Below are 23,984 nucleotides of genomic sequence, written 5' to 3'. Positions count from 1 at the left end.
GCTGGGTCTGTGGCTTGTGTTTGATATCAAGTTTAAAAAAATGAGAGAGAGAAAGAAGCTTCAAGCGGCGACACTTTTTAGTTTTTTGTTAGTTTGTCTCTGCTGCTGAAAAGTCAGCTGGAGTCGTGAGCAGCTATGAAGAGACAGAGCTCCTGGTAGATCTGGTCGTTCCTTATCACCGTCTAGATCCCTTTTTAATTCTCTCCTCAGCACCAGGTTTATGAACATCTGACCCTCAGAGTTGGATCAGAAACAGACCTTTGCTGCCATTGCCTGTTGAATAAAATGAACAAGAATCCGTCAGAGTCTCTTTCTCTGATTTCCTCCTCCTGACTCAGACGTCTGACTCCAACCCCCCGACCAATCGGTGGTCTGTAGTGTGATGATGTCAGATACAGCCGACTCAGCAGCTTAGAACCTCGACAGAATAGTTACAGAAAAAGTATCTACTCGACACGTTAGACCCCTAGTGGGAAAGCGTCGAGTCGAGCTGAGTAGGTGCTAGTGGAAAAGTGCCATAAGAAAACGAAGCAGAGCACAGTTTGTGAGCGGTAGCATGTTTCACCTCCCTGGAGGAGAAAAGACATCCTCTTTATCTTTGATGAAATTCCACATAAAGTGAACGCAGTGACGTTGTCAGGATTATGGGGTTAACCTAACGGGAAAGATATCTACAGCTATCTGCTTTAAGATTGTCAAAGTTGTCGTCCTTGAGGTGAAGGACCTTTTGTTAATCTCTCCTCATCTTTCCCCAAAGTTCTTCAACCAGGTGCTGATGCTGGGAAAAACCTCCGTCAGCGACTTGTCTGAACATGTGTTTGACCTCATCCTGGAGCTTTACAACATTGACAGCCACCTGCTTCTGTCAGTGTTGCCACAGCTGGAGTTTAAACTCAAGGTACTGCACTAAATCACTTTTACACTCTCCTGCGCCGTAATAGTACATTTCTATCAGAATGATGGGGGTTTTTTTATTAGATTTCATAGATATATTTGGACAGAGTTCCAGACACAAATGCTTATGTTTAAAATTAAAGATACGAGTTTCATAAGTTGAAAGAAACCTGAATTCTCAGAGCAATAACACACAACTGTATATTTAGCTTTTTCTGCAGACTTTTGGATTCACGGTAGAAAAAGAAAGGCAGTCAGCATATTGTTGCTTCTGCAGCGTCTCATAAAGGTGCCGTGCTGATAGATAATGCTCATTAACTGTTCAGGGTGAATGTAGATCACTGCTGTCTCCTCAAAATAATAGCTGTGATTAAAATCTCTCCTCCACAGACTATACATACTCTCTCTTCCTCACGCTGGCTCGTTTCATCACTCTCCTTGTCTCTTTCTATTCTTTCCTCTCCCTGCTGGTTTTCTCCTGCAACCCCCACTCCCCCTCTCCTCCCACCCCATCTTTCTTTGTCTTTGCTGTTCCTCCTTTTTCATGGTTAACAAATCCAGATTGATACCAGTGAAGCCTGCATTGCGTGTTATGAAAGGACTAATGGTTCTGATGTAGTTATTGTTAATGTCTTAGCACATCTGTCCAATCACCGCTGCCACGTTCAAGTCATCATTTCCCTGGCTGTCTCTCTCTCCGTCCCCTGTCTCTGCAGAGTAATGATAATGACGAGAGGCTGCAGGTGGTGAAGCTGTTGGCTAAGATGTTTGGAGCCAAGGACTCGGAGTTGGCTGCTCAGAACAAACCGCTCTGGCAGTGCTACCTGGGCAGGTGGGTCGGACTGGAGTGACACATTCACACATCTTCAAAACATGTAAACTGCATGTTATTCTTTTGTAGGGTTGTACCTAGTACTCGAGTTGTAAAAAAAAAAATCAGGGGGGATGGTGGATTTTATCATACGGGGACAGATAATTTGTGCTGATTACAAATAATATAATATATTACAAATAATAGCAGTGACCAAAACACCTGCAGAAATACTGCAGGAATGACATAGCAGCAGTTAAATGTAGCCTTCTGTAAGCTTTAAATATCCACTGGGCTTACATCAAATACATCAAAACACAACAATAAAAAACACTTTTCTGAACTTATCAATATGACTCTGTCCTTCACAGGATAAGTAACATGGATCACTGCAAAAACTCAAAATCTTAACAAGAATATTTGTCTTATTTCTAGTTAAAATGTCTCATTTTGGTAAAAAAAAAATCTCATTACACTTAAAACAAGACTCATCACTGGAAAAAACAACAATTTTCACCTGTTTCAAGTAGATTTTCACTTAAAATAAGTAGAAAAATCTGGTGTTATTTTTCTGGTGATGACTCTAAATGTTGAAATAGCAGTAAAACCACATTCATTGATGGAATGACATAAGGGATGGAAAGGGGGGATGACAGTTTTACAGGGGGATGATTTGGACCGTTTTTATTTCAGGGGGGATGCCATCCCCCCTCATCCCCCCTCATCCCCCCTCAACTCGATTACTGGTTGTAACGATACACTAATCTCACGATACAGTACGATACACGATATTGAGGTCACGATAACGATACGATACGATATTATAGCAGTATTTTTTTAACAACCTTGAATGAGGAACATATGACTGGAAAAAAATTGTCTTTTATTTGAAAGACACAAAATACAAAACAATGCTGTACGTTTGCCCTATTGTTACAGTTTGTAATGCTTTATAACTGTTTAAGTTTTAAAGAGAAAGCCAGGCCAAACATTTTCCACAAACTGAACTAAAAGTAAATGTCAGGTTTGCATTATGCATCTTCAGTTTCATACAAGTACAAATATTTTGCCACAAACTGAATAGTTTCTCTCATGTATGATTTGACTTTTTTCTTTTCCAGAAATTTAACAACTAAAATTAAATAAATAAATAGTAAATAAATACATACAATTTTACGTCATAAAAAAGATTGATTCATGCTCACATTATAAGTGTAAGAGGAGATTTATTTTTGTTAAGGTTATTTTGGTAATTCAGGGTTCATTATTTTATAAATATATTCTTTATATTCTGATGTAAATCAGGGACTATAATGACACTAGTCAGTTTATCTGTAGTGATTAGTCTGTTTTAGATTGGGCGTGATACAGTGATACAGCAGTAGGTGCTGTGTTGATGTTCTAAAATCCTACACTGTTGAGGCACATTAAAGTACACTGGAGCTCAGCAGAAGTTGTCCCCGTGTTTATCCTACTCACCACCCCAAAAAGGTTTAATTTAATAAGGTAAGGCTTAACTCTACACCAGCCTTACATAAGTAAAAGTTCAGAGCTCAAAACCCTGCAAGAGTCCCGTGATCGGGACCAAAACGGTACTAGTTTCTCTGAGCGGAGGAAGATTTTGGTCCGTGGGTCGAGGCGCGGTCGGATACGCGTTACTAGTCAACACAATAGATTAATATTAATAACCCAATATCGCGATACAGTTTGTCACCTCCACGACACATATTGTGACGTTTTTGTATCACGAAATTTCGTGGCACTATATATTGTTACACCCCTATTCTTTTGGTTTTATGTTGAAACAAAACATTTTAGCTTTTCAGAACAATTCTTTTTTTAAATGACATCATATACATACCTGTTTATGTTTTACAGATGCCCACTGTCTTATTTCTGCATCTCTAATTGTTTTAAAGGTGCTGACTTTAACATTCATCCATTTCTCCCCCAAGGTTTAATGACATCCACGTGCCGATCAGACTGGAGTGTGTGAAGTTTGCGAGTCACTGTCTCATGAACCACCCAGACCTGGCCAAAGACCTCACGGGTAACTGTGCTAAAATTAACAATAAGTGGTTTGGGTTCTGTCTAGAAGTTACGCCACAAACTCCTCCTTATAGATTACAACACCATTATTTTTTGATAAATGTTTTCATAAGACCTACTTAAGAATGAAAAACAAGAATAAAGCTGTGATTATCTTTAAAGCAGAAGTCACCAGTGATATGATGTTAACCATTGCTTTAACAGATTGATGAAATTGATGTTGCATATGAAAAGGACTTTGAAGTTCGCCTTGGTTCTCACCCCCCACCCCCCTTTGTCTTTTTCAGATTTTTTGAGGGTCAGATCACATGATCCGGAGGAAGCCATACGCCATGATGTCATCGTTTCTATCGTAACTGCTGCTAAGAAAGATTTGTCCCTAGTCAACGATGCATTGCTCAATTTTGTAAAGGAGAGAACATTGGACAAGAGAGTAAGCGAATGTTATCACATGAACATAAATGCTTGTGTCTTCCCACAGTTCACTCGGGGAGTTGTGTTTAGGCCTGGTTCATACATGTACAGGACTGTCTCAGAAAATTAGAATATTGTGATAAAGTCCTTTATTTTCTGTAATGCAAAAATGTCATACATTCTGGATTCATTACAAATCAACTGAAATATTGCAAGCCTTTTATTATTTTAATATGACTGATCATGGTTTACAGCTTAAGAAAACTCAAATATCTTATCTAAAAAAATAAGAATATTCTGGGAATCTTAATCTTAAACTGTAAACCATAATCAGCAATATTAAAATAATAAAAGGCTTGCAATATTTCAGTTGATTTGTAATGAATCCAGAATGTATGACATTTTTGTTTTTGTAGTTGCATTACAGAAAATCACAATATTCTAATTTTCTGAGACAGTCCTGTATGCGGGGTGGAAAGATTTTTGTAATTCAATTTGCTCAGTTTTAATTTTGAGTATTAAATATGTTGATTTATTATTGTTGCATGGTATTCTGTATTTTTATGAACTACAGCCCACTGTATCACTTGTTTCATTTTAATAGTTGACTCATTTCTGTGATTATAAATGTCTCCCTTTTTCATTATTATTATTATTATCCCATATTCAGTGGCGTGTACGTAAGGAGGCCATGATGGGCCTGGCTTCCATCTACAGGAAGTACGCACTGCAAGGAGAGGGAGGGAGAGAGGCGTCCAAACAGATCTCCTGGATCAAAGACAAGCTGCTGCATATCTACTACCAGAACAGCATCGATGACAGGTTTGTGTACATCCAGTCGTCTGGAAGCATTTAAATACTCTGGGGTGGCTGTTTAAAGAATAGTAAAACACATTTCTTTGCATAATCTGATTATACTGTGAGTTTCTTGAGTTGATTTCTTACTCTGTTCTTTTTGACTGTGAGCAAAACGCTGGTCTGCAGCAGTTTGTACTTAGTTTTTCTGGATAATTAGAAGAATAATGACATCACACTAAGGTATTTCACTGCAGCATTTCACCCATCGGAACAGCAGCTGTACAGTCTGGTATTCAGGTCAGGTTCTCACAACTTAATTGGCATAGTGATTTTTCAAACTACGGCCACATGTCACTGCATGGTGTTCTGGTCTATTGCACTCTGTTCACTCCAAGTAATCACACTTCACAGAAAACATTCAAATTATGTCAATGTAAATGTACTTTATTTATATAGCCCTTTACAGCCGCCACTTTTTACTCTTTATCTTTTATTCTGTTTATTTTTTGCTCCGTCTTCTGATTGTATGTTGTATTTCTGTATCTTTTATTCTGTAAATGATCACATGTTTACATGCTCACTATGGCCCACCACCCTGTAGGTCGTTTCCAGATTGTGGCTTGCATGAGCAGAGGCAGGTTTACCTATTATAAAACAAACTGGAATCTCAGAAAAGACGAGGCGGGGTAAAAACTAAATAAACCAAACACCTCCAAGAACATTGCAGTCTGACCAAACCACAGAAGAATTTCCTTTAAATCTCTGTGCTGCAGTGGAGCTGCATTTGCCAACAGGAAACGTCTGCACTAGCAGCTTACAATGTCTGTATGTGAATGTGTTTGACTTTGTAGAAGTTGAATATTGCAATAATGACATGTTTGCTTAAGATATTCCTTAAAGCTCTGACATATGTGACAGTGTGTTGGTAGTTTTTATTTTTTATTTCTCTCTACTTGTTACTGGTTTTACTTCATGCTCTTGGTTTACAAAAGGCCCATTAAACATGTTTAACAGCTGATGACTGGTAAACAAAACTAAATCAGACTTAAGTCATTTCTAATCTTTACTTGGATTGTTGTTTTGAATGTGCAGGTTGTTGGTGGAGCGGGTGTTTGCCCAGTACATGGTTCCTCACAACCTGGACACCACAGAGAGAATGAAGTGTCTTTACTACCTGTACGCCACTCTAGACACAAACGCTGTCAAGTGAGTTTCCCCATGTTTTTGTAAATGTGTGTGCAAGTTGTGTTTAACCAATCAGAGCAACATTATTTTGGGAGTTCTGTCATAAGAAATCGTACCTTGTTTTTGGGAATGTACTGTATTTTCTGGACTATAAACCGCTACTTTTTTCCTAGGTTTTTAACCGTGCAGCTTATACAAAGGTGCAGCTATTCTGTGGATTTTTCTTCCACCACTCGGGGCGCTCTAACCGGAATTAGAATCAAAACTAAGACAAAATAAATGCAAAGAAGAATACGCTACTTCTTCTTTAGCAGATAGAAGTAGGTAGAAGCAGATTTCAAACAGATAAACAGATAAATAAATAGCGGTTATTTTCTCTTGGTTCTGTCCCGTTTTAATCAGCAAAGTTGCTGCCGTGTTAACAGACACTGATAGGAAAGGATCTATTTAGGTACAAACATGTACATCATTTACAGTTCAAAATCCTTCTGTACATGTAGTAAATATCTAATCTAACAACAGAAATATCTGCGGCTTGCATATCTTTTTCTTTTTTTTAAAGGAGCTTGAGGCTCCTTTTAAGAAATGAGACTCTCTAGCGCCACCCTTCACCAGGACGGCCGTCGGGGGTACTGCAGCCACCAGTGAAGCCGGCACGGGAGAACGGGGAGAACGCGCATGCAGCGTCATGTGACGTCACATCCGCAGGACAGCGCGGGAAATTCTGCCCCACAATTGCAGCACATTTTGCAGCACACAGCCTGTTCAAGGCAACGGAGAGATACACTAGAGGGCTCATTCTTTTTGGTTTGGAACGCTTCATCTGACATTATTACTAGAAAACTTAAAACGTATACTAATTTTTTTCATAAATCCTGCCTCAAGCTCCTTTAAATAGAGCGGTTGCGGCTTGTATACAGGTGCGGCTTGTTTATATTTTTTTATTATTTTTTTAAAAATAGAGCGGGTGTGGCTTATATGCAGGTGCGGCTTATAGTCCAGAAAAATGCGGTAAATAAAAAAAAAAGTATGTGTTTTGTTACTGTATTAAATGTAACTCTCTGGCAGAGCTCTGAATGAGATGTGGAAGTGCCAGAACCTGTTAAGACACAACGTCAAAGACCTGCTGGACCTGATCAAAAAACCCAAGGTAGCTCTGAGCGACACCAGCCACAACACGCCACCAGCAGACCTCCATCTCCTGATTCTAACCTGGTTTATACACCCATATATTTTTGTTTTATATTTGTTGTAGTCTGAAGCATCAAGCAAGGCTGTGTTTGCAAAAATCATGGTGATTACAAGTAAGTAATCTGTAAAGTTGCTATCTCGTACTACTACACATGTCTATCTTGGGATTAAAATAATGATTTCTGTGAATCTACTGCATATCGACTAGTGATTGTCTTGATGCGTACAGGGAACCTGCCAGACCCGGGCAAAGCTCAGGACTTTGTGAAGAAGCTGGCTCAGGTCCTGGACGACGACGAGCGGATTAGAGATCAGCTGGAAACGCTGGTCAGCCCCAGCTGCTCCTGCAAACAGGCAGAAGTCTGTGTGGTCAGTACCGACATCTCTATCATAGTCAGTGCATTTATGCGTCACTAGGAAGAAAAACAAATCTAATTACTGTTAGTGCTACTGAAATTGGGCATGTAAACATTTTAGACCTGGATGATGAAAATGTAATTGTCAAAGTCAGACTGGCACAACCAGATAATGTGGTTAGGAGTCGCATTACTGCAGCATGTGTTTACATATATATATTCAAGGAAAAAAAGGGGTCTCCCGCACACTGTAGAGTCAAATGCAAAAAACTTTAAGGGGGTAAACAAAAAGCAACGTTTCGGTCCACAGGACCTTTCTCAAGCAGAGATTGAAATCTCTGCTTGAGAAAGGTCCTGTGGACCGAAACGTTGCTTTTTGTTTACCCTATTAAAGTTTTTTGCATTTGACTCTACAGTGTGCGGGAGACCCCTTTTTTTCCTTGATTCACTCCTACCTACTCCAACGCACCTGTTTCACCAAGTCTTTTTTTAGGTGTGCATCAGCCTCCAGACCTTTACATGTATATATTCAGCCAGCCCCATCTGGTCCACCAGCTCCAAAGTTCAGAGCTGGTAGAGGAGCCAAAAATTGTTCTCAAGTAAAAGTACTGTTACTTCAGAATAATAGGACTCAAGTAAGTAAAAAGTAATCATCCAAATAATTACTTGAGTAAACGTAAAAAAGTACTTGGTGAAAAAACTACTCAAGTACTGAGTAACTGTTGAGTCTGATTTCTTTTTTTAACACAACCATTCAAACAGACAAAAGTACAAAATAATCATCTTCAGGCAAATTAAATCAATAAAGTAATAAAATAAATTATAATTAATAAAAAATAGCTTAAATTAAAATAATCTTAAAGTAAATTTACAAGTACTTTAATAAATAATAAAATAAATAAAATAACACAATAAAAAATAAATTAAGCACAAGTAGCACAAAATTTCAAGTCTTTGTATTTTTCTTTTTTAACCAGGCAGAACTAGAACAAACATGAACTCATAGAAACTCTGTGTGTGTTTGAGTCTGTGTAAATGTGACAAAACATGCAAAAACAAACATTTTTCCCAAAGAATCACCCAGTGATGTCATGAGATTGACGCGTATGTGGATAAAAGGGATAAAAGAAAAGTAACAGCTCAACGTAGCCTAATGTAGCGGAGTAAGAGTAACAGTTTCTTCTTCACAAATCTACTCAAGTAAAAGTAAAAAGTATAGTGATTCAAAACTACTCCTAAAAGTACAACATTTCCCAAAACTTACTCAAGTAAATGTAATGGAGTAAATGTAACTCGTTACTACCCAACTCTGCCAAAGTTAAACCCAAAGGTAACACAAGTCTCTAGCAACCAGAGACGACCTGCATCTTGTTTGTTTGAAAGAAGAGAAAATAAGAAGTAAAGCTCCCAGCATGAAATGCACAGATGGTTTGCAGTTCTCCGTCCAACTCGCTGCTTGACATGTTCCTCGTTTGCTGCCAGTTGAATGGCTTTTAAGTTATTATGGTCTGTGACAGTATTGACCAACCAGATGCGACTCTTAACAAGCTGTAAAGGGAGCACATCGCCACCTATTGTATCAAAGTTGAAGGTTTAGTCAATAAATCAGGTCCTCTCCTGTGCTTGTGTAGTGGAACAAGGACATTTGTCCAATTTTAAACAAAAAAACAACAATGTAACTGTGTGGAGTGGTCTCAAATTGAAATCTGTCATAATAGTTGTTGTATTTTTATTGATTATTTGTCATATTCTCAGCGAGACATCACTAAAAAACTTGGCAGCCCTAAACAACCCAGCAATCCGTTCCTGGAGATGGTGAAGTTCCTGTTGGAGAGGATCGCTCCCGTCCACATCGACACGGAGTCCATCAGGTACAATTTCGAGTTATTCCAAAAATAAAAACGCTTCTAAAATTGTAGCAGGCCATAATTTCTATTCTCCCATTTCTCTTTGTCGTCTCCACCATCATCGCTCCCAGTGCTTTGATAAAACAGGTGAACAAATCGATAGATGGGACGGCTGATGATGAGGAGGAAGGGGTTCCTACCGAAGAGGCAATCAGAGCAGGACTGGAGCTGCTCAAGGTACAAACTCATCTAAGAAAAGCAAAAACAAAACACCCGCTGAATTCCTCTAGGAAAAATTGACATCTCAATTCAATTTTATTTATATAGCTAACTACAAATGCATGGAGTGCTGCTGGGTGTGAGAAAAGTATTCTTCAGGTGCTCTTCGGCATGGGGATCCAAAAGATTGAAAAACAATTAAGAAAAACCGAGGCACTCAAGAAGTTAGAAAAATATAAAAAGCCTTTATTTAATCATGGCTTAGTAAAAGTAAAAAATGCCAACATGTTTAGGCCATGTAGGCCTTCTTCAAAGGGATCTCCTTCAAGCTGCTGCTTGAAGGAGATCCCTTTGTCTCTGTTATTTGCCTTGAAGAAGGCCTACATGGCCAAAACATGTTGGCATTTTTTAACTTTTACTAAGCCATGATTAAATAAAGGCTTTTTTTATTTTTCTATCTTCTTGAGTGCCTTGGTTTTTCTAAATAGTTTTTCAATCTTTTATTTATATAGCGTCTAATACAGCAGAAGTTGCCTCTAGAATCTTTCCAGAGACCCAGAACATAAACCCCCGTACAATTATTACGTAAACAATGGCAGGTAAAAACTCCCCGACTGGGAACATGTTTGTTTTACCTTGTATTGGTCCAACCATCAGTTACCAGGAGTGCAGCACCTGTAAGAAAACATTTATACTGTGCATTTAGTCACTGCTGCATGCAGCAAATTGAATGTGTAGTTTTGCTTTGCGCAGTAAAAATGTGTGATTGGGAGGTTCTGGTTCAGGTGGAAGGTTTTGTTTTCTAATCAGAAAACCATCATTTGAGTCCACCCGTCCATGAAAGTGTCTGAGCAACCTCTGAACACCCACAATAATAATAATAATAATAATAATAATAATAATAATAAAGAGTTCAGAGGCAGAAATGCTCCAAACTTTATAAAGGGTTTCCCAGGGACCCACGGGTTCTGTACCCGGGATTGATCCCAGAAGTTGTTGTTAGGAAAGAAGATGTTGAAAAGTGACGCTTCACAAACAGGACATTGGATGGACATTATGGAGGAGATCTACGATGGAAAAAATTACCTTTCATCTGCCAATGAAAGCAGGTGTCTTTACACAAAACTCTCATTATTCAAAGACAAAGACGATGCTCACTCAACTTAATGAGAATTGGTATTCCCTAGGGCTGGGCGATATATCGAGATTTTAATATATATCGATATATTTTCAAATGCGATATGGTACCAGACAATATCGTTTATATCGATTTAAAAAAAAAATATATATATTTTTTTTTGATTTTGATATAGCTTATTTTGTGACAAATTGACTTGAATGTTTTATTTGAGATTTGCACAAATGTTTTGTTATGAAAAGTGTGCCTGTTACTGTCTACATTGTATTAATTGTACAATGTATTTTAATGTAATTGTTATGCAGGAAAGGGATATTTGTTTTATTTTATTCAAGAAGCATTTTTATTCTATATATGCAGGCCGTTTATTTTTATTTCATTTGTTTTATACATTTTGATATTGTGCAGACCTCTGTTAATAAAGGAACCTGTGTGACATTTGGCACGAGGCTTTGTATTAAAACTGATTGTTTTTTTAAGGGTTTGCCTCAGAAAAAAATGAAGCTAACAGAGATGCTATGCTATAATGCTTTTGGGGAAACCCCAATTATGGCACGGAAAAAATATCGAGATATATATCGAGTATCGCCATTCAGCTAGAAAATATCGAGATATGACTTTTGGTCCATATCGCCCAGCCCTAGTATTCCCCCTCTTGTACTATTTTACTTTATTATATGTTATGTACTGTTACATGTATACATATACAAAAATAACTAAATAAAGAGTTTAAAAAAACTATATAAAGGGTGCACCACTAGCCTCCACTGCCTGGTCAAGGGGGGGGTTGAAAGTAACCATAAACGTGAGATCCTCCCACTACAAAACTACAAAAACAAATGTAGTGTCTATAATATGTTTAAAAGGCTGAGAAGTACCTTGTCATTCAATAACCAAACAGACGTCCTCGGAACTGTCCAACAAAGTATTAGATGCCGTAAGGACAGAGGTGAACCATCAGTCCAGGATCAAATCTGTGATGGAAAGCACTTAAGTGTTTGGAAATCACGAAAAGTAATATGTTAGGAAGCATAAAGTTAGCATGTTGTGGCTGTGGAGAAAAGCTTTTTGTTGTACTAAGCCCAGACTAAACATGTATTTGGGTGAGGGGTTTCACCACTGATTCACACTGAAACACAGTGACTACGTTTACATGCAGTCAAAATTCAGGTTAAGGTCAATATTCCAGTTACTGAAACATTGGGAATAATCTGTTTCCATGCATGAGGAAACAGGGTTATCCCTGTTTACATGGTGATTAATCATTTGGGATATCTGGATCAAACCAGCGACGCACGGAGAACGTGATTCCCGTTATTTCCTCTTCTTCTTCCTGTATCCAAATCCAAAACAACAATAACAGCAGCACAGCGGATAATGAACAGCCCAGTAGAAGTCGTTTTGTTTCTCGGCCCTGTAGTTCTCCTTTTCCAGCGTCTTCCAGCGGAGCTTGATCTGCTCTGGCGTTCGTAAAAATGCTGCTTCGCCCAACTTTTCACTCACCTTTTTGTAAATCTGGCTATCCCGGTACTTTCTACCGTCTACAAATGACAAAATATTCACATCTTTCATTACATTTATGAAGTGATTAGTCTCTTCCCGGTCTTGCTGGACTCAAAAGAAAACAAATTCCTGTTCCTTTTGATGGGGAAATCCCGTTAGACTATACATGACCGAATATTCGGTTTAGAAAAGGAGTAACCCAGGGGTCTCATTCAGGTTTTTAAAAACCTGAATATGAGCAAATTCCGGTTATTCAACAGGGTTATTGGTGTTTACATGGCCGTGCAAAACCGGGTTATTGCTAATATTCCGGTTAGAAAAGGGTTATTGATGCATGGAAACGTAGTCACTGAGGTTGTGTGAATAGACTGAATTAGCAGGTTTTTCCATCAGTAACTTAATTTTCTTCCTTGATGTCAAAGGGATCCTGATTTGTTGAGCTCAAATAGTCAATGTGTGGCCGGGGGAGGATAAGACATAATTTTCACACATGAAATATCCCCTGGAGTGCAGCCCTTAACCTCTCTGAGAGTCTTTGGGTCCTGCTGGAGAAGACTTTGTACCAGTCTGATTCTTCCTTCCTCAATAAAACTGGATTTAAATCATAAAATTTAAAAATAAATTGTAAACGTGGTCCAACAAAATATTATGTTTAATTTTTTTTCTTTGCAGGTGGTGTATGAAATAGAAAATGTTCAAATGAAACCTTCACTCATCTTCTCTCCCCCTCCTCCCGTGCCACAGGTGCTGTCCTTCACCCACCCAGTCTCGTTCCACTCCGCAGAGACGTTTGAGTCCTTACTGGGCTGTCTGAAGATGGATGATGAGAAGGTGGCCGAGGCCGCGCTGCAGATCTTCAAGAACACCGGCAGCAAACTGGAAGACAGTTTTCCTCACATCAAGTCGTACGTTTCATGCCAAGATCCTCGCTTTTTTTCCCTTTTTCTTAGTTTTTCTAGCATTTACAGCTGACACTGATATGTCCTAAACACAGGTCACGTTGCTGTTTCATATTTTGTAATGAATATTAACAGGACACTCTACACTCTTGTGACTAAAGGAGATGCTTTTTTTTTTTTTTTTTTTTGTCTGATTTTTGACAATGTTCTCGTACTTTTCCCCCAAAGTGTGTTACTTCCGGTACTGCAAGCCAAAGCTAAGAGAGGGCCCCCTCGCCAGGCCAAGTACGCCATCCACTGCATCAATGCCATGTTCACTAACAGAGACACCCACTTCGCTCAAATCTTTGAGGTCAGTTGGCTCCTCTCTTTGGTTCCACGTAAATAATCCTGTATCAATAGAGGGAATGTGTATGACGTCACAGATGCCACTTCACAGCGGGTTACGCCCACTGAGTGTCAGAAAGACTGAGTGTCAGAAAGACTGAGTGTCAGAAAGACTGAGTGTCAGAAAGACTGAGTGTCAGAAAGACTGAGTGTCAGAAAGACTGAGTGTCAGAAAGACTGAGTGTCAGAAAGAATGAGTGGCAGCGTAAACTTTCAGTTTGAGCAACTGGAAAACATCTAAAATGGGAAAGAGCTGTTGTGCGATCGACTGTACTCATAGATTTAGCAAGAAATCTGAGTTATCGTTTTACAGACTGCTGAAAAATAAGCTTAAAAGAGACAAATGGATCGCTGCAATTCAAAGAAACGACTGTATTCCAGGCACCGAAACGTGGATTTGTGGTTCCCATGTTATATCAGGTAATGTTGGATTTTTGGGTAGCTAACGTTAAACGGTCAAATCATAAAGTTCGGTGTCCTCATCACTTTAATTTCTACAACAAATCCTGTCTTGAAGTCGGACCAAGCGTCCAGACTTTTGTAAGCCTTCAAGCTTTGCTTCGTGTATTTCCCCGGCGTAGAAATTAAGTACATATAAATATCAGGAAACTGGATTCGTGGTCAAATATTAATGTCCATGGACCACTGGTTCTTGGTAACTGTACGGGTCACTGTCAAGTCCAACTGCCTTTAATTTAAGCCCATAATCAGCTGTTATCCCGTCTTCTCCACTAGTTGCAGCTGTTTTTTCCACTCAGTGAGAGTAAGGGGGCTGGTCCAGTGGGGAAGTGACGTCAATGCAGACCCTCTATAGGAACAGATACACAATGCTTCTTGTTAGCCTACAATGCGTTTATTATTTTGCTTGTTTGAGTAAAATTAATTTCCCAAACCTGATTCACTTTTGGCATGAGATGCTTTTGCTCACCGGTAAACTGTTGCATCTTTCTCCAGCCCCTGCACAAAGGACTGGACCCGGCTAACCTGGAGCAGCTCATCACTCCTCTCACCACACTGGGTCACCTGGCCCAGCTGGCCCCGGAGCAGTTCGCTGCTCCGCTCAAATCTCTGGTCGCCAACTTCATTGTGAAGGATCTGCTCATGAACGACAGGGTACAATCATGCACATTTTGGAGGTACAAAACCGGTCCATCCGTGTTCACATGAACTAACCTTTCTGCATCCTTTGTAGATCCAAGGGAAGAAGACGACTAAGCTCTGGGTCCCAGATGAAGAAGTGTCTCCAGAGACTTTAGCTAAGGTCTGTAACCAGTCACATCCTTGAGAGGAAGCCTAATGGTGCTTTTCCACTAGTCAGCCCGACTCCACTCGCCTGTCCTCGTTTATTTTCAACACCCAGATGAGAAGTAGGATGTTGGAGCGAAGCTGCTGTGACGTATTTAAATTAAATTTTCTAAATGAAGAAAACAACACTAAAGATGTAGAACCTGGAGGAGATGATAGATGTGCTGCTGGGTCTGACTTTTGTTCGATATCAAGTTAAAAAATGAGAGTGAGAGAAACTTCAAGCGGCAATGCTTTTTTTTTCGTTAGTTTGTCTCTGCACTGCTGAAAAGTCAGCTGGAGCCGTGAGCAGCTATGAAGTGACAGAGATCCTGGTAGATCTGGTCGTTCCTTATCTCCGTCTAGATCCCTTTTTAATTCTCTCCTCAGCACCAGGTTTATGAACATCTGCAACTCAGAGTTGATCATGAAACAGACTTTTGCTGCCATTGCTGGTTGAATAAAATGAACAAGAATCCGTCAGAGTCTCTTTCTCTGATTTCCTCCTCCTGACTCAGACATCTGACTCCAACCCCCCGACCAATCGGTGGCCTGTAGTGTGATGATGTCAGATACAGCCGACTCAGCCGCTTAGAACCTCGGCAGAATAGTTACAGAAAAAGTATCTACTCTGCACGTTAGACCCCTAGTGGAAAAGAACCAAACCGAGTTCGAGGCGAGTCGGGCTGAGTAGGTACTAGTGGAAAAGCGCCATAAGTGAACGCCGCCATGCACTTGTGCGGGCCTCAGAATAAGTGTCTGCCCTCCCCCATCTTCTTCTTTTCAGATCCAGGGCATAAAGCTGATGGTAAGGTGGTTGCTGGGAGTGAAGAACAACCAGAGCAAATCAGGCAACTCCACCCTGAGAATGCTGACTGCTATCTTACACAGCGATGGAGACCTAACTGAGCAAGGCAGGATGGGGTAAATGTAAAAAAAAATCTTTTTCTAATTAGGTAAAGCCATTTATGTGTGGAACCCCTCGAGCGGTTTTTGGAAATTAGAAAGTTATAGACATGTTTCAGTTGCACATTGAAAATTAATTGGTATTGGAGTCCCTGGAGGGGGGAAGGGGGGGCTTAATGGAAGGCATATTTGTAGATAATAAAAAAACCATTGCTTACTCTTTCCTGCCCCGTCTTTCTCTTTCCTCAGTAAACCAGACATGTCGAGGCTGCGGCTGGCAGCAGCGTGTGCCCTGCTGAAGCTGGCGCAGGAGCCCTGCTACCATGAAATCATCACACTGGAGCAGTACCAGCTCTGTGCTCTCGTCATCAACGTGAGGACACGAGTTCAGCCCTGCTTGTTCACCACAGCTCGCTGTTCTCTTCACATTCTGCTGTTATGTTGTTTGGAAATGCTGCTCAACCCTGCCCTTTGCCCTTTTTTATTCTTTTTAACCCTTGTGCTGTCTTTGGGTCAAGGAAGGAGGAATGGAAGAAGGGAGGAAAGAAGGAAGGAAGGAAAGAAGGGAAAAAGGAAGGAAGGAAGGAAGGGAAGAAGGAAGGAAGGAAGGAAGGAAGGAAGGAAGGAAGGAAGGAAGGAAGGAAGGAAGGAAGGAAGGAAGGAAGGAAGGAAGGAAGGAAGGAAGGAAGGAAGGAAGGAAGGAAGGAAGGAAGGAAGGAAGGAAGGAAGGAAGGAAGGAAGGAAGGAAGGAAGGGAAAAAAGAAGGAAGGAAGGAAGGAAGGAAGGAAGGAAGGAAGGGGAAAAAAGAAGGAAGGAAGGAAGGGAAAAAGGAAGGAAGGAAGGGGAAAAAAGAAGGAAGGAAGGGAGAAAAGATTGAAGGAAGGAATGAAAGAAGGGAAGAAGGAAGGAAGGGAAAAGAAGGAAGGAAGGAAGGAAGAAAGGAAAGGAGAAAACAAGGAAAGAATGTACGAGGGGAGAAAAGAAGGAAGGAAGGGAGAAAAAGAAAGAAGGAAAGGAGTAAAGAAGGAAGGAAGGGAGAAAAGATTGAAGGAAGGAATGAAAGAAGGGAAGAAGGAAGGAAGGGAAAAGAAGGAAGGGAGGGAAAAAGAAGGAAGGAAGGAAGGAAGAAAGGAAAGGAGAAAACAAGGAAAGAATGTACGAGGGGAGAAAAGAAGGAAGGAAGGGAGAAAAAGAAAGAAGGAAAGGAGTAAAGAAGGAAGGAAGGGAGAAAAAGAAAGGAGTAAAGAAGGAAGAAAGGGAGAAGGAACAGGAGAATTAGGTCATTTTGACCCAAAGCCAGCACCAGGGTTAAATTCATCCTAACCACGACTGGCCACGTCTTCACTTGCTCCTTCACATTGTTCTAAACCATCTTTAGTATATTTTAAGTCCCCCCTCTAACGGTGGTTTATTGTTCAGCGTGTCCCTCTCCCTTCTCTCCAGGACGAGTGCTACCAGGTGCGGCAGTGTTTTGCCCAGAAGCTTCACCGCGGCCTCTGCCGCCTCCGTCTGCCGCTGGAATACATGGCTATATTTGCTTTATGTGCAAAGGACCCGGTTAAAGAACGGAGGGCTCATGCTCGCCAGTGCCTGGCCAAAAACGTCAACATCCGTCGAGAGTACCTCAAACAGCACGCTGCTATCAGTGGTAGGCAAGCTGGACACAACATGGACATTTGATAACATTGTCTATTTTGAAGGTTTAAACTGCCACAAAAAGGTTAACAGTGTATTTTAGAAAAAATGTAATATTATACAGTGCATTCGGAAAGTGTTCACAGTGCTTCACTTTTTCCACATTTTGCTATTTTACAGCCTTATTCTTAAAGGAGACCTATTATGGCATTTAATATCTATTTTAAACAGGCCTTGAACATCTTAAAAACAAGCTTTTGATTGTTTTTGCTAAATAAATTAGAAATTCAGTCTCTGCGCCATGTCTTTATCTTCCCATTCTCTAACCTCATTATCTATGCCGGATTCTGTAAATAACATGTGCCATGTTTTTGCCTTTAAATGTGTTTAAAGGTATGAAAACATTAAGGTTTTCAGTTATAATTGGATAAAGTATCTATATTTCATTACTTTATATACCGTCTTGGGGTTACATTTGCATAAAATGATAAAAACCAAATTCTCAAAAATTAAAAAACCAAAAAAAAAAACGAAAATTGAAAAAATTAAAATGGAATGTGGGAAAAATTAAAACCGATTTCATCCGTCTCTGTTACCTCCCTGGATCTGTTTGATAATTCTGCCCTGCAGGATGTTTCTGAAAGCAGTTTATCAGCATTCTGGGAGCTGATTTGTCCTTACAGCATCATTAGCTGCCAATACTTCCTGTTTAATCTCAATATAATACTAGTATTCATATGTTGCAGAACTACAGTCATATCATTCATGCAACAGCTCAAAAACAGTTTTAATAACACTAACCCAAAACGATATCGGAATCAAATCGGATCAAATCAAATCTTGATAATCGATTCTGAATCGAATCGATTCTTGACATTTGAATCAATCCCCAACCCTGGTATAAAAGTAGTATTTGATAAATAATCAGCATGACTGTTAAGAGGAAATACTGTTGTTTTTAGTGACGGCTCATGTTCATGTTCTAGAGACACTTCTGTTGTCATAGATGCTGCATAAATAAACTGGGGTGATGTAGGAGTATTACATGTACTTTGTACCAACAGACAAGCTGTTATCGCTGCTGCCGGAGTATGTGGTCCCCTACACCATCCACCTGCTGGCTCACGACCCAGACTACGTCAAAGTGCAGGACATCGAGCAGCTGAAAGAAATCAAAGAGTGAGTTGGGACGGGAAGGTTCGTGTCGGGAACTGATCCGCTGGAAAATCCACCAAATCCATATGCAGAACATGATCTGGTGACCCCAAGGAAGGGGAAACTCATAGAAGTTGCTTTTGATATTGTGTGTGTTTAGTTCCTTTAGGAGAATGTTGAAATGTTGCCTACAAACAAACAAACAAAAAAAGAAATGAAACAATATGTATTTGATTGCTCTGGAAATGCTGGCACTCAGGGCTGTAGATGGGACCAGTTAATTATGTTTTCAACCATTTCTTTAGACATTGAAGGGAAAGAAAATAGAGTAATAAAAAAAACCACCATATAAGCTTTGCATTATTTTTATTATAATATTTTACTCAAAGTGAAATGTCCTTTCTGACTCCAGTGCACTCTACTGCAGAGTTTGATTATAAGTAGCTCTGCTTCTTCACTATGGATGAAGTGGAATTGCAAAGAGTTGGTGATAATTGGTGATCTCAAAGTACTCTATTTAGTAACTCCGCAATAAGTAACGTTGCATTTAGTTACAGTTTATTAAAGTGTAGCCTGGATTATACATCAAGACTTCATCCATAGTTCACTGAAAGATGTAGCAAAGAAAGACCTGCGATTAATGTTGTTTCTGGCTCCTGCTGGGACAGGGATTAAAGGTCTTTCATGGTTCAAACTTTACTGTTAAAACAAAGTTCAAAGTTCAAGTGGATCTTACTTGCAAATGAAAGTAGGCTGCACATTAGACCAATCCATTTTTGTCTTAATAAGATTAACATAAAAAAATATCTTAAAGGATAAATGCTTTGGAAATGCAGCCACAGATTCAAGGTTCAGCCTGCAGACGTATTTAAAAAAAATAAATAAAAATGTTTTAAAAAAGTTTCGAGTTGATATGAAGGGATTCACTTAGGAATCTGTTGAGGATTTTCTTCTTTCTTCTCCTTTTTTTTTATTTTAAAGTCATTTATTAATCAGTAATGGAGTCCACAGGATAACATGAGTAGGTTGTGGTAACGTCCGTTTCCAAACAGGAACTCCTGTGTTTCTACCAGAAAGCCTTGTGACAGTTTTGGACATGATCTTTAAAATTGTACAGTAACGGCAACGCTCCGTTGTCACTTAATCAAAGTTATGTGTACTAATGTCAAACTTCCCTTGTCCTCAGAGCTCTTTGGTTTGTCCTGGAGATTATCATGGCCAAGAATGAGAACAACAGCCACGCTTTCATTAGAAAGATGGTGGAAAACATCAAGCAGACGAAAGACGGCCAGTCCCCCAACGATCCCAAAGACAATGAGGTAAAGCTTCCCGCGGCCGGTCCAGACACCACGAGGATGTATTCAGAGTCCAGTGCTGCCTGCTGAGCCGATATGTGTCTTTACTCCTCAGAAACTGTACACCGTCTGTGACGTAGCCATGCACATCATCATGTCAAAGAGCACCACGTACAGCCTGGAGTCCCCGAAGGACCCGGTGCTGCCGTCGCGCTTCTTCACCAAACCTGACAAGGTGAGAGTCCGACTACAGCCGGCCGACGTTAGTCACAGAGGACTTTGGACTTTGGAAATTACTTGTTTTTTTGAGATCGCGCCACATGATTGAGCAGGCTTTAGTCTTTGCACCGAATTTTGTTGAGCAGGCGTTTTTTGTTTTGTTTTTTTTTATAAAGGTTTTTGTTGCACTAGTGGTCTTTACTGAGAAAGCAGGTAGACAGGAAGCGGCAGGGCCAGTTCTAGAAAATGATGACTACGGTGCATCTCAGATCAGAGGCGGTGCACATGCCTGGCACGTTATTCAACACTAAATTATGCACTTTCCCATAATTTCAAGCGGAATGATACTAGCAAAACAAGAATATTTAAAGTGTATTTCAAATGCTTTATTGCAGCAATATTGCTGCAGAACAAAGAAAATGCTACATTTAGTCTGGTCTACCTCACCCATCAGACAATCTAGCAACAGATGTTTCTAACCCTGAAAATAAAACATAGAAATTCAAACTATTTTATCTATACAGCTCAAAACCATCACTAAACATGACAGTAATTTCAAGTGGAATGATACCAGTCAAACAATAATGTTTAAAGTGTCTTTCAAGTGCATTTTTGCAGAAATATCGCTGCAGAACAAAGAAAATGCTACATTTAGTCTGGGCTACCCCACCCATCAGACAATCTAGCAACAGAAAATAAAACATAGCAACGAAAATAAATATAACCATAAATATACAGGACTGTCTCAGAAAATTAGAATATTGTGATAAAGTCCTTTATTTTCTCTAATGCAAAAATGTCATACATTCTGGATTCATTACAAATCAACTGAAATATTGCAAGCCTTTTATTATTTTAATATTGCTGATCATGGCTTACAGCTTAAGAAAACTCAAATATCCTATCTCAAAAAATTAGAATATTCTGGGAATCTTAATCTTAAACTGTAAGCCATAATCAGCAATATTAAAATAATAAAAGGCATAGCAGCATAGAGCGACAGGCCAGGACTCGAACCTGCGCTGCCCACACGAGGACTCTAGTCTCGACTATCCAGGACCAGCAGAAAGCTGTTGTTTTTTTTTGTTTTGTTTGTTTTTTTTCATCTTTTATTTGGAAACGCCTTGATTTCACAGATGCAGATTTACATAGCGTCATAATCACTTCAAGTAAATTAACATAACATTGGCGTGACATTTTGTAGAACTTCTGATGTCCAATTTGCCTCCTGGCTCTTCCCAGAATTTTCTTTGTAAAATATTTACATGGAACAGGGTAGGGCTGTGCGATTAATCGATTTTAAATCTAAATCGGATTTATTAATCAAAATCGATGTTAAAAAAGGAAAATCGATTTTCCTTTTTTGCAGCTGGCTGCATTACAGACAGAGCTCGTCTAGTCATCTTTGTTTGGTCAAGAAAATTGTAAATGTTGTCACTTAACTAAACTCAAGGAGGATTAACAGTATCTTTCAATTGCACTTCATTCCCAATAGGGAAATTTGTTTGCTATTTTTCTTTAAAAATAAAGATAAAATATTTTAAACAATTTATTCCATTGTCTTTTGTAGTTTTACCCAAAAAATCGAAATCGAAAATCGGGTTTTCAGAGAAAGAAATTGGGATTTTATTTTTGTCGAAAATCGCCCAGCCCTAGAACAGGGAAAGCTTCTCATCTCAAATATTACATACAGAATATTACACACAAAGCAGAATGAGTAAAGATCGTGTTGTAGATTATATCAATATATCATATTATTAAACACATTTTGATCCCGCTACTTATTTTTGTCAAGTTAGCAAAAGTCAGACCTACCGGTAATAGGTTTTATGTTCTCAGTCCACTTAGACACATCTAAGACACATAGCAGTCAGAAAATTGTAATGTTTTTTTAGTGAGTACAAATCCTTTCTGCATAATCATAAGCTTTTTTTCGTTGTTTTTTTTGCTCCTTCGACAAAAAAGGCTCTGACGTACGATTTCCCTTTGTTTCAGAACTTCAACAACACTAAAAATTACCTCCCGTCAGAGATGAAGTCCTTCTTCACACCTGGAAAGGTAAGCTTAACCAAACTTTAGTTTGAACGTGGGTTTTGTGTGATTGATTCCTTCTCCATATCAAACTTTACAAATTCTCTCTCCTGCCTCCTCAAGCCGAAGTCGGCTAACGTTTTGGGTGCGGTCAACAAGCCGCTGTCATCGGCAGGTAAACAGCTCCAGAGCAAAGCCTCTCGAATGGAGACGACCAGCAACCACGACTCCTCGTCTAACCCGAGCTCCCCGCAGCGCAGCAAGAGCAGGTACGGCACATGAGAGCAGTTATGGAGCTTTTCCACCAGCACCTACCGTATTGGCCCGAATATAAGACTGTGTTTTTTGCATTGAAATAAGACTGAAAAAGTGGGGGTCGTCTTACATTTGGGGTCTAGACGTTATACCCATTCACACCGCTAGATGGCGCCAGATATCTTTAAAGCGAATGCTGAACTTAACTCCCCAGGCCAAAGCGAACCCCTGTCACGAAGAATAAAAATAAAAATAGCAGTAGCATGAAGAAGAAAAATAAAAAATAGCGGTAAGAAAGAAAAGAGAAGAAAATAACAGAAGAGATAACAGAAAATGGAGAAACGTAGCAACAATCTGGAGAAAAGTGGGTGGAAGATCGTTAGGTGAACCGGCAGCTGAGGAGAAGTTATGATGCAAACTTCAAGATGATGATTTGAATGAGGCAAAATAACATGCTTTTTCTCTCAAATATATTGTTATAATCATTTGTTTCAGGTGTACTGTAATTATTTTCTGTATAAAAAATGAATTTGGTGTTTAAAAAGTCTTTTTTCAAACTTGAGTCTTGAAAAAGAGGGGGTCGTCTTATAATCAGGGTCGTCTTATATCCGGGCCAATACGGTACTCATCTCAACTCGGCCTGGTTTCTTTTCCACAACAATACAGCACCTGGAGCAGAAGTAGGAGGTTGGAGCGAAGCTGCTGTGTGTATTTGTGTGATCTAAATGAAGAAGACAACACTAAAGATGTAGAACGTGGAGGAGATGATAGATGTGCTGCTGGGTCTGTGGCTTGTGTTTGATATCAAGTTAAAAAATGAGAGTGAGAGAAGCTTCAAGCGGCGACGCTTTTTAATTTTTGTTAGTTTGTCTCGGCGCTGCTGAAAAGTCCGTCGGTAGCCGAGCAGCTATGAAGTGTATATCTTTATTTAAACTCGAATATCATTGAGGGCGAGCCCTCATTTACAATGACGTCGAGCAAATACAAAAGTAAACAACAAAAGAACAGTCAATTAAACAAATATTAAGTTACAATTAATAAATAATATAACAATAAAATCAATTAAAACGGATACAAATAGTGCTTAAAAGATCTAAGATCAGGGATTTAAAATGACCAAAAGATACTAGTGAATTGATTTTTAGAGTGCTTTGTAATGAGTTCCAGGTGGATGGTGCAGAAAAGCTAAAGGCAGATCTACCAAGCTCAGTATAGACTCGGGGGACTTGTAGTGTCAGCCAGTCAGTGGATCGAGTGTGGTGTGAACAAGTGACCACACCTGGTAGATCTGGTCGTTCCTTATCTCCCGTCTAGATCCCTTTTAAATTCTCTCCTCAGCACCAGGTTGCACCTCAGAGTTGGATCACCAAACAGACTTTTGCTGCCATTGATGGTTGAATAAAATGAACCAGAATCCGTCAGAGTCTCTTTCTCTGATGTCACATCCTGACTCAGACGTCTGACTCCAACCCCCCGACCAATCGGTGGCCTGTAGTGTGATGATGTCAGATAC

The 23,984-nt window shown here is 39.6% G+C and overlaps 1 protein-coding gene across 3 annotated transcripts in view; it reads left to right on the top strand.

The window, feature by feature from the left end:
• The window catches only part of LOC133459450 (sister chromatid cohesion protein PDS5 homolog B-like), a 74,436-nt gene that overhangs the window by 41,219 nt on the left and 9,233 nt on the right, over positions 1–23,984 (top strand). For 2 of the 3 annotated variants that reach the window (XM_061739387.1, XM_061739388.1), the window contains exons 8-30: positions 758–898; positions 1,611–1,726; positions 3,661–3,755; positions 4,042–4,187; positions 4,839–4,990; positions 6,059–6,172; positions 7,220–7,301; positions 7,407–7,455; positions 7,572–7,711; positions 9,454–9,569; positions 9,677–9,782; positions 13,150–13,310; positions 13,533–13,656; positions 14,646–14,804; positions 14,884–14,952; positions 15,763–15,899; positions 16,131–16,254; positions 17,325–17,529; positions 18,581–18,695; positions 19,858–19,990; positions 20,082–20,201; positions 22,181–22,243; positions 22,340–22,485. In XM_061739387.1, the coding sequence (XP_061595371.1) occupies positions 758–898; positions 1,611–1,726; positions 3,661–3,755; positions 4,042–4,187; positions 4,839–4,990; positions 6,059–6,172; positions 7,220–7,301; positions 7,407–7,455; positions 7,572–7,711; positions 9,454–9,569; positions 9,677–9,782; positions 13,150–13,310; positions 13,533–13,656; positions 14,646–14,804; positions 14,884–14,952; positions 15,763–15,899; positions 16,131–16,254; positions 17,325–17,529; positions 18,581–18,695; positions 19,858–19,990; positions 20,082–20,201; positions 22,181–22,243; positions 22,340–22,485 (2,813 nt within the window). The remainder of the gene's footprint in view (positions 1–757; positions 899–1,610; positions 1,727–3,660; positions 3,756–4,041; positions 4,188–4,838; positions 4,991–6,058; positions 6,173–7,219; positions 7,302–7,406; positions 7,456–7,571; positions 7,712–9,453; positions 9,570–9,676; positions 9,783–13,149; positions 13,311–13,532; positions 13,657–14,645; positions 14,805–14,883; positions 14,953–15,762; positions 15,900–16,130; positions 16,255–17,324; positions 17,530–18,580; positions 18,696–19,857; positions 19,991–20,081; positions 20,202–22,180; positions 22,244–22,339; positions 22,486–23,984) is intronic. The other variant, XM_061739389.1, reaches the window with a different exon arrangement.

Source organism: Cololabis saira, chromosome 14, assembly GCF_033807715.1.
Source record: "Cololabis saira isolate AMF1-May2022 chromosome 14, fColSai1.1, whole genome shotgun sequence".
Classification (NCBI taxonomy): Eukaryota; Metazoa; Chordata; class Actinopteri; order Beloniformes; family Belonidae; genus Cololabis; species Cololabis saira.
This window is presented reverse-complemented; position numbering and strand designations above follow the sequence as displayed.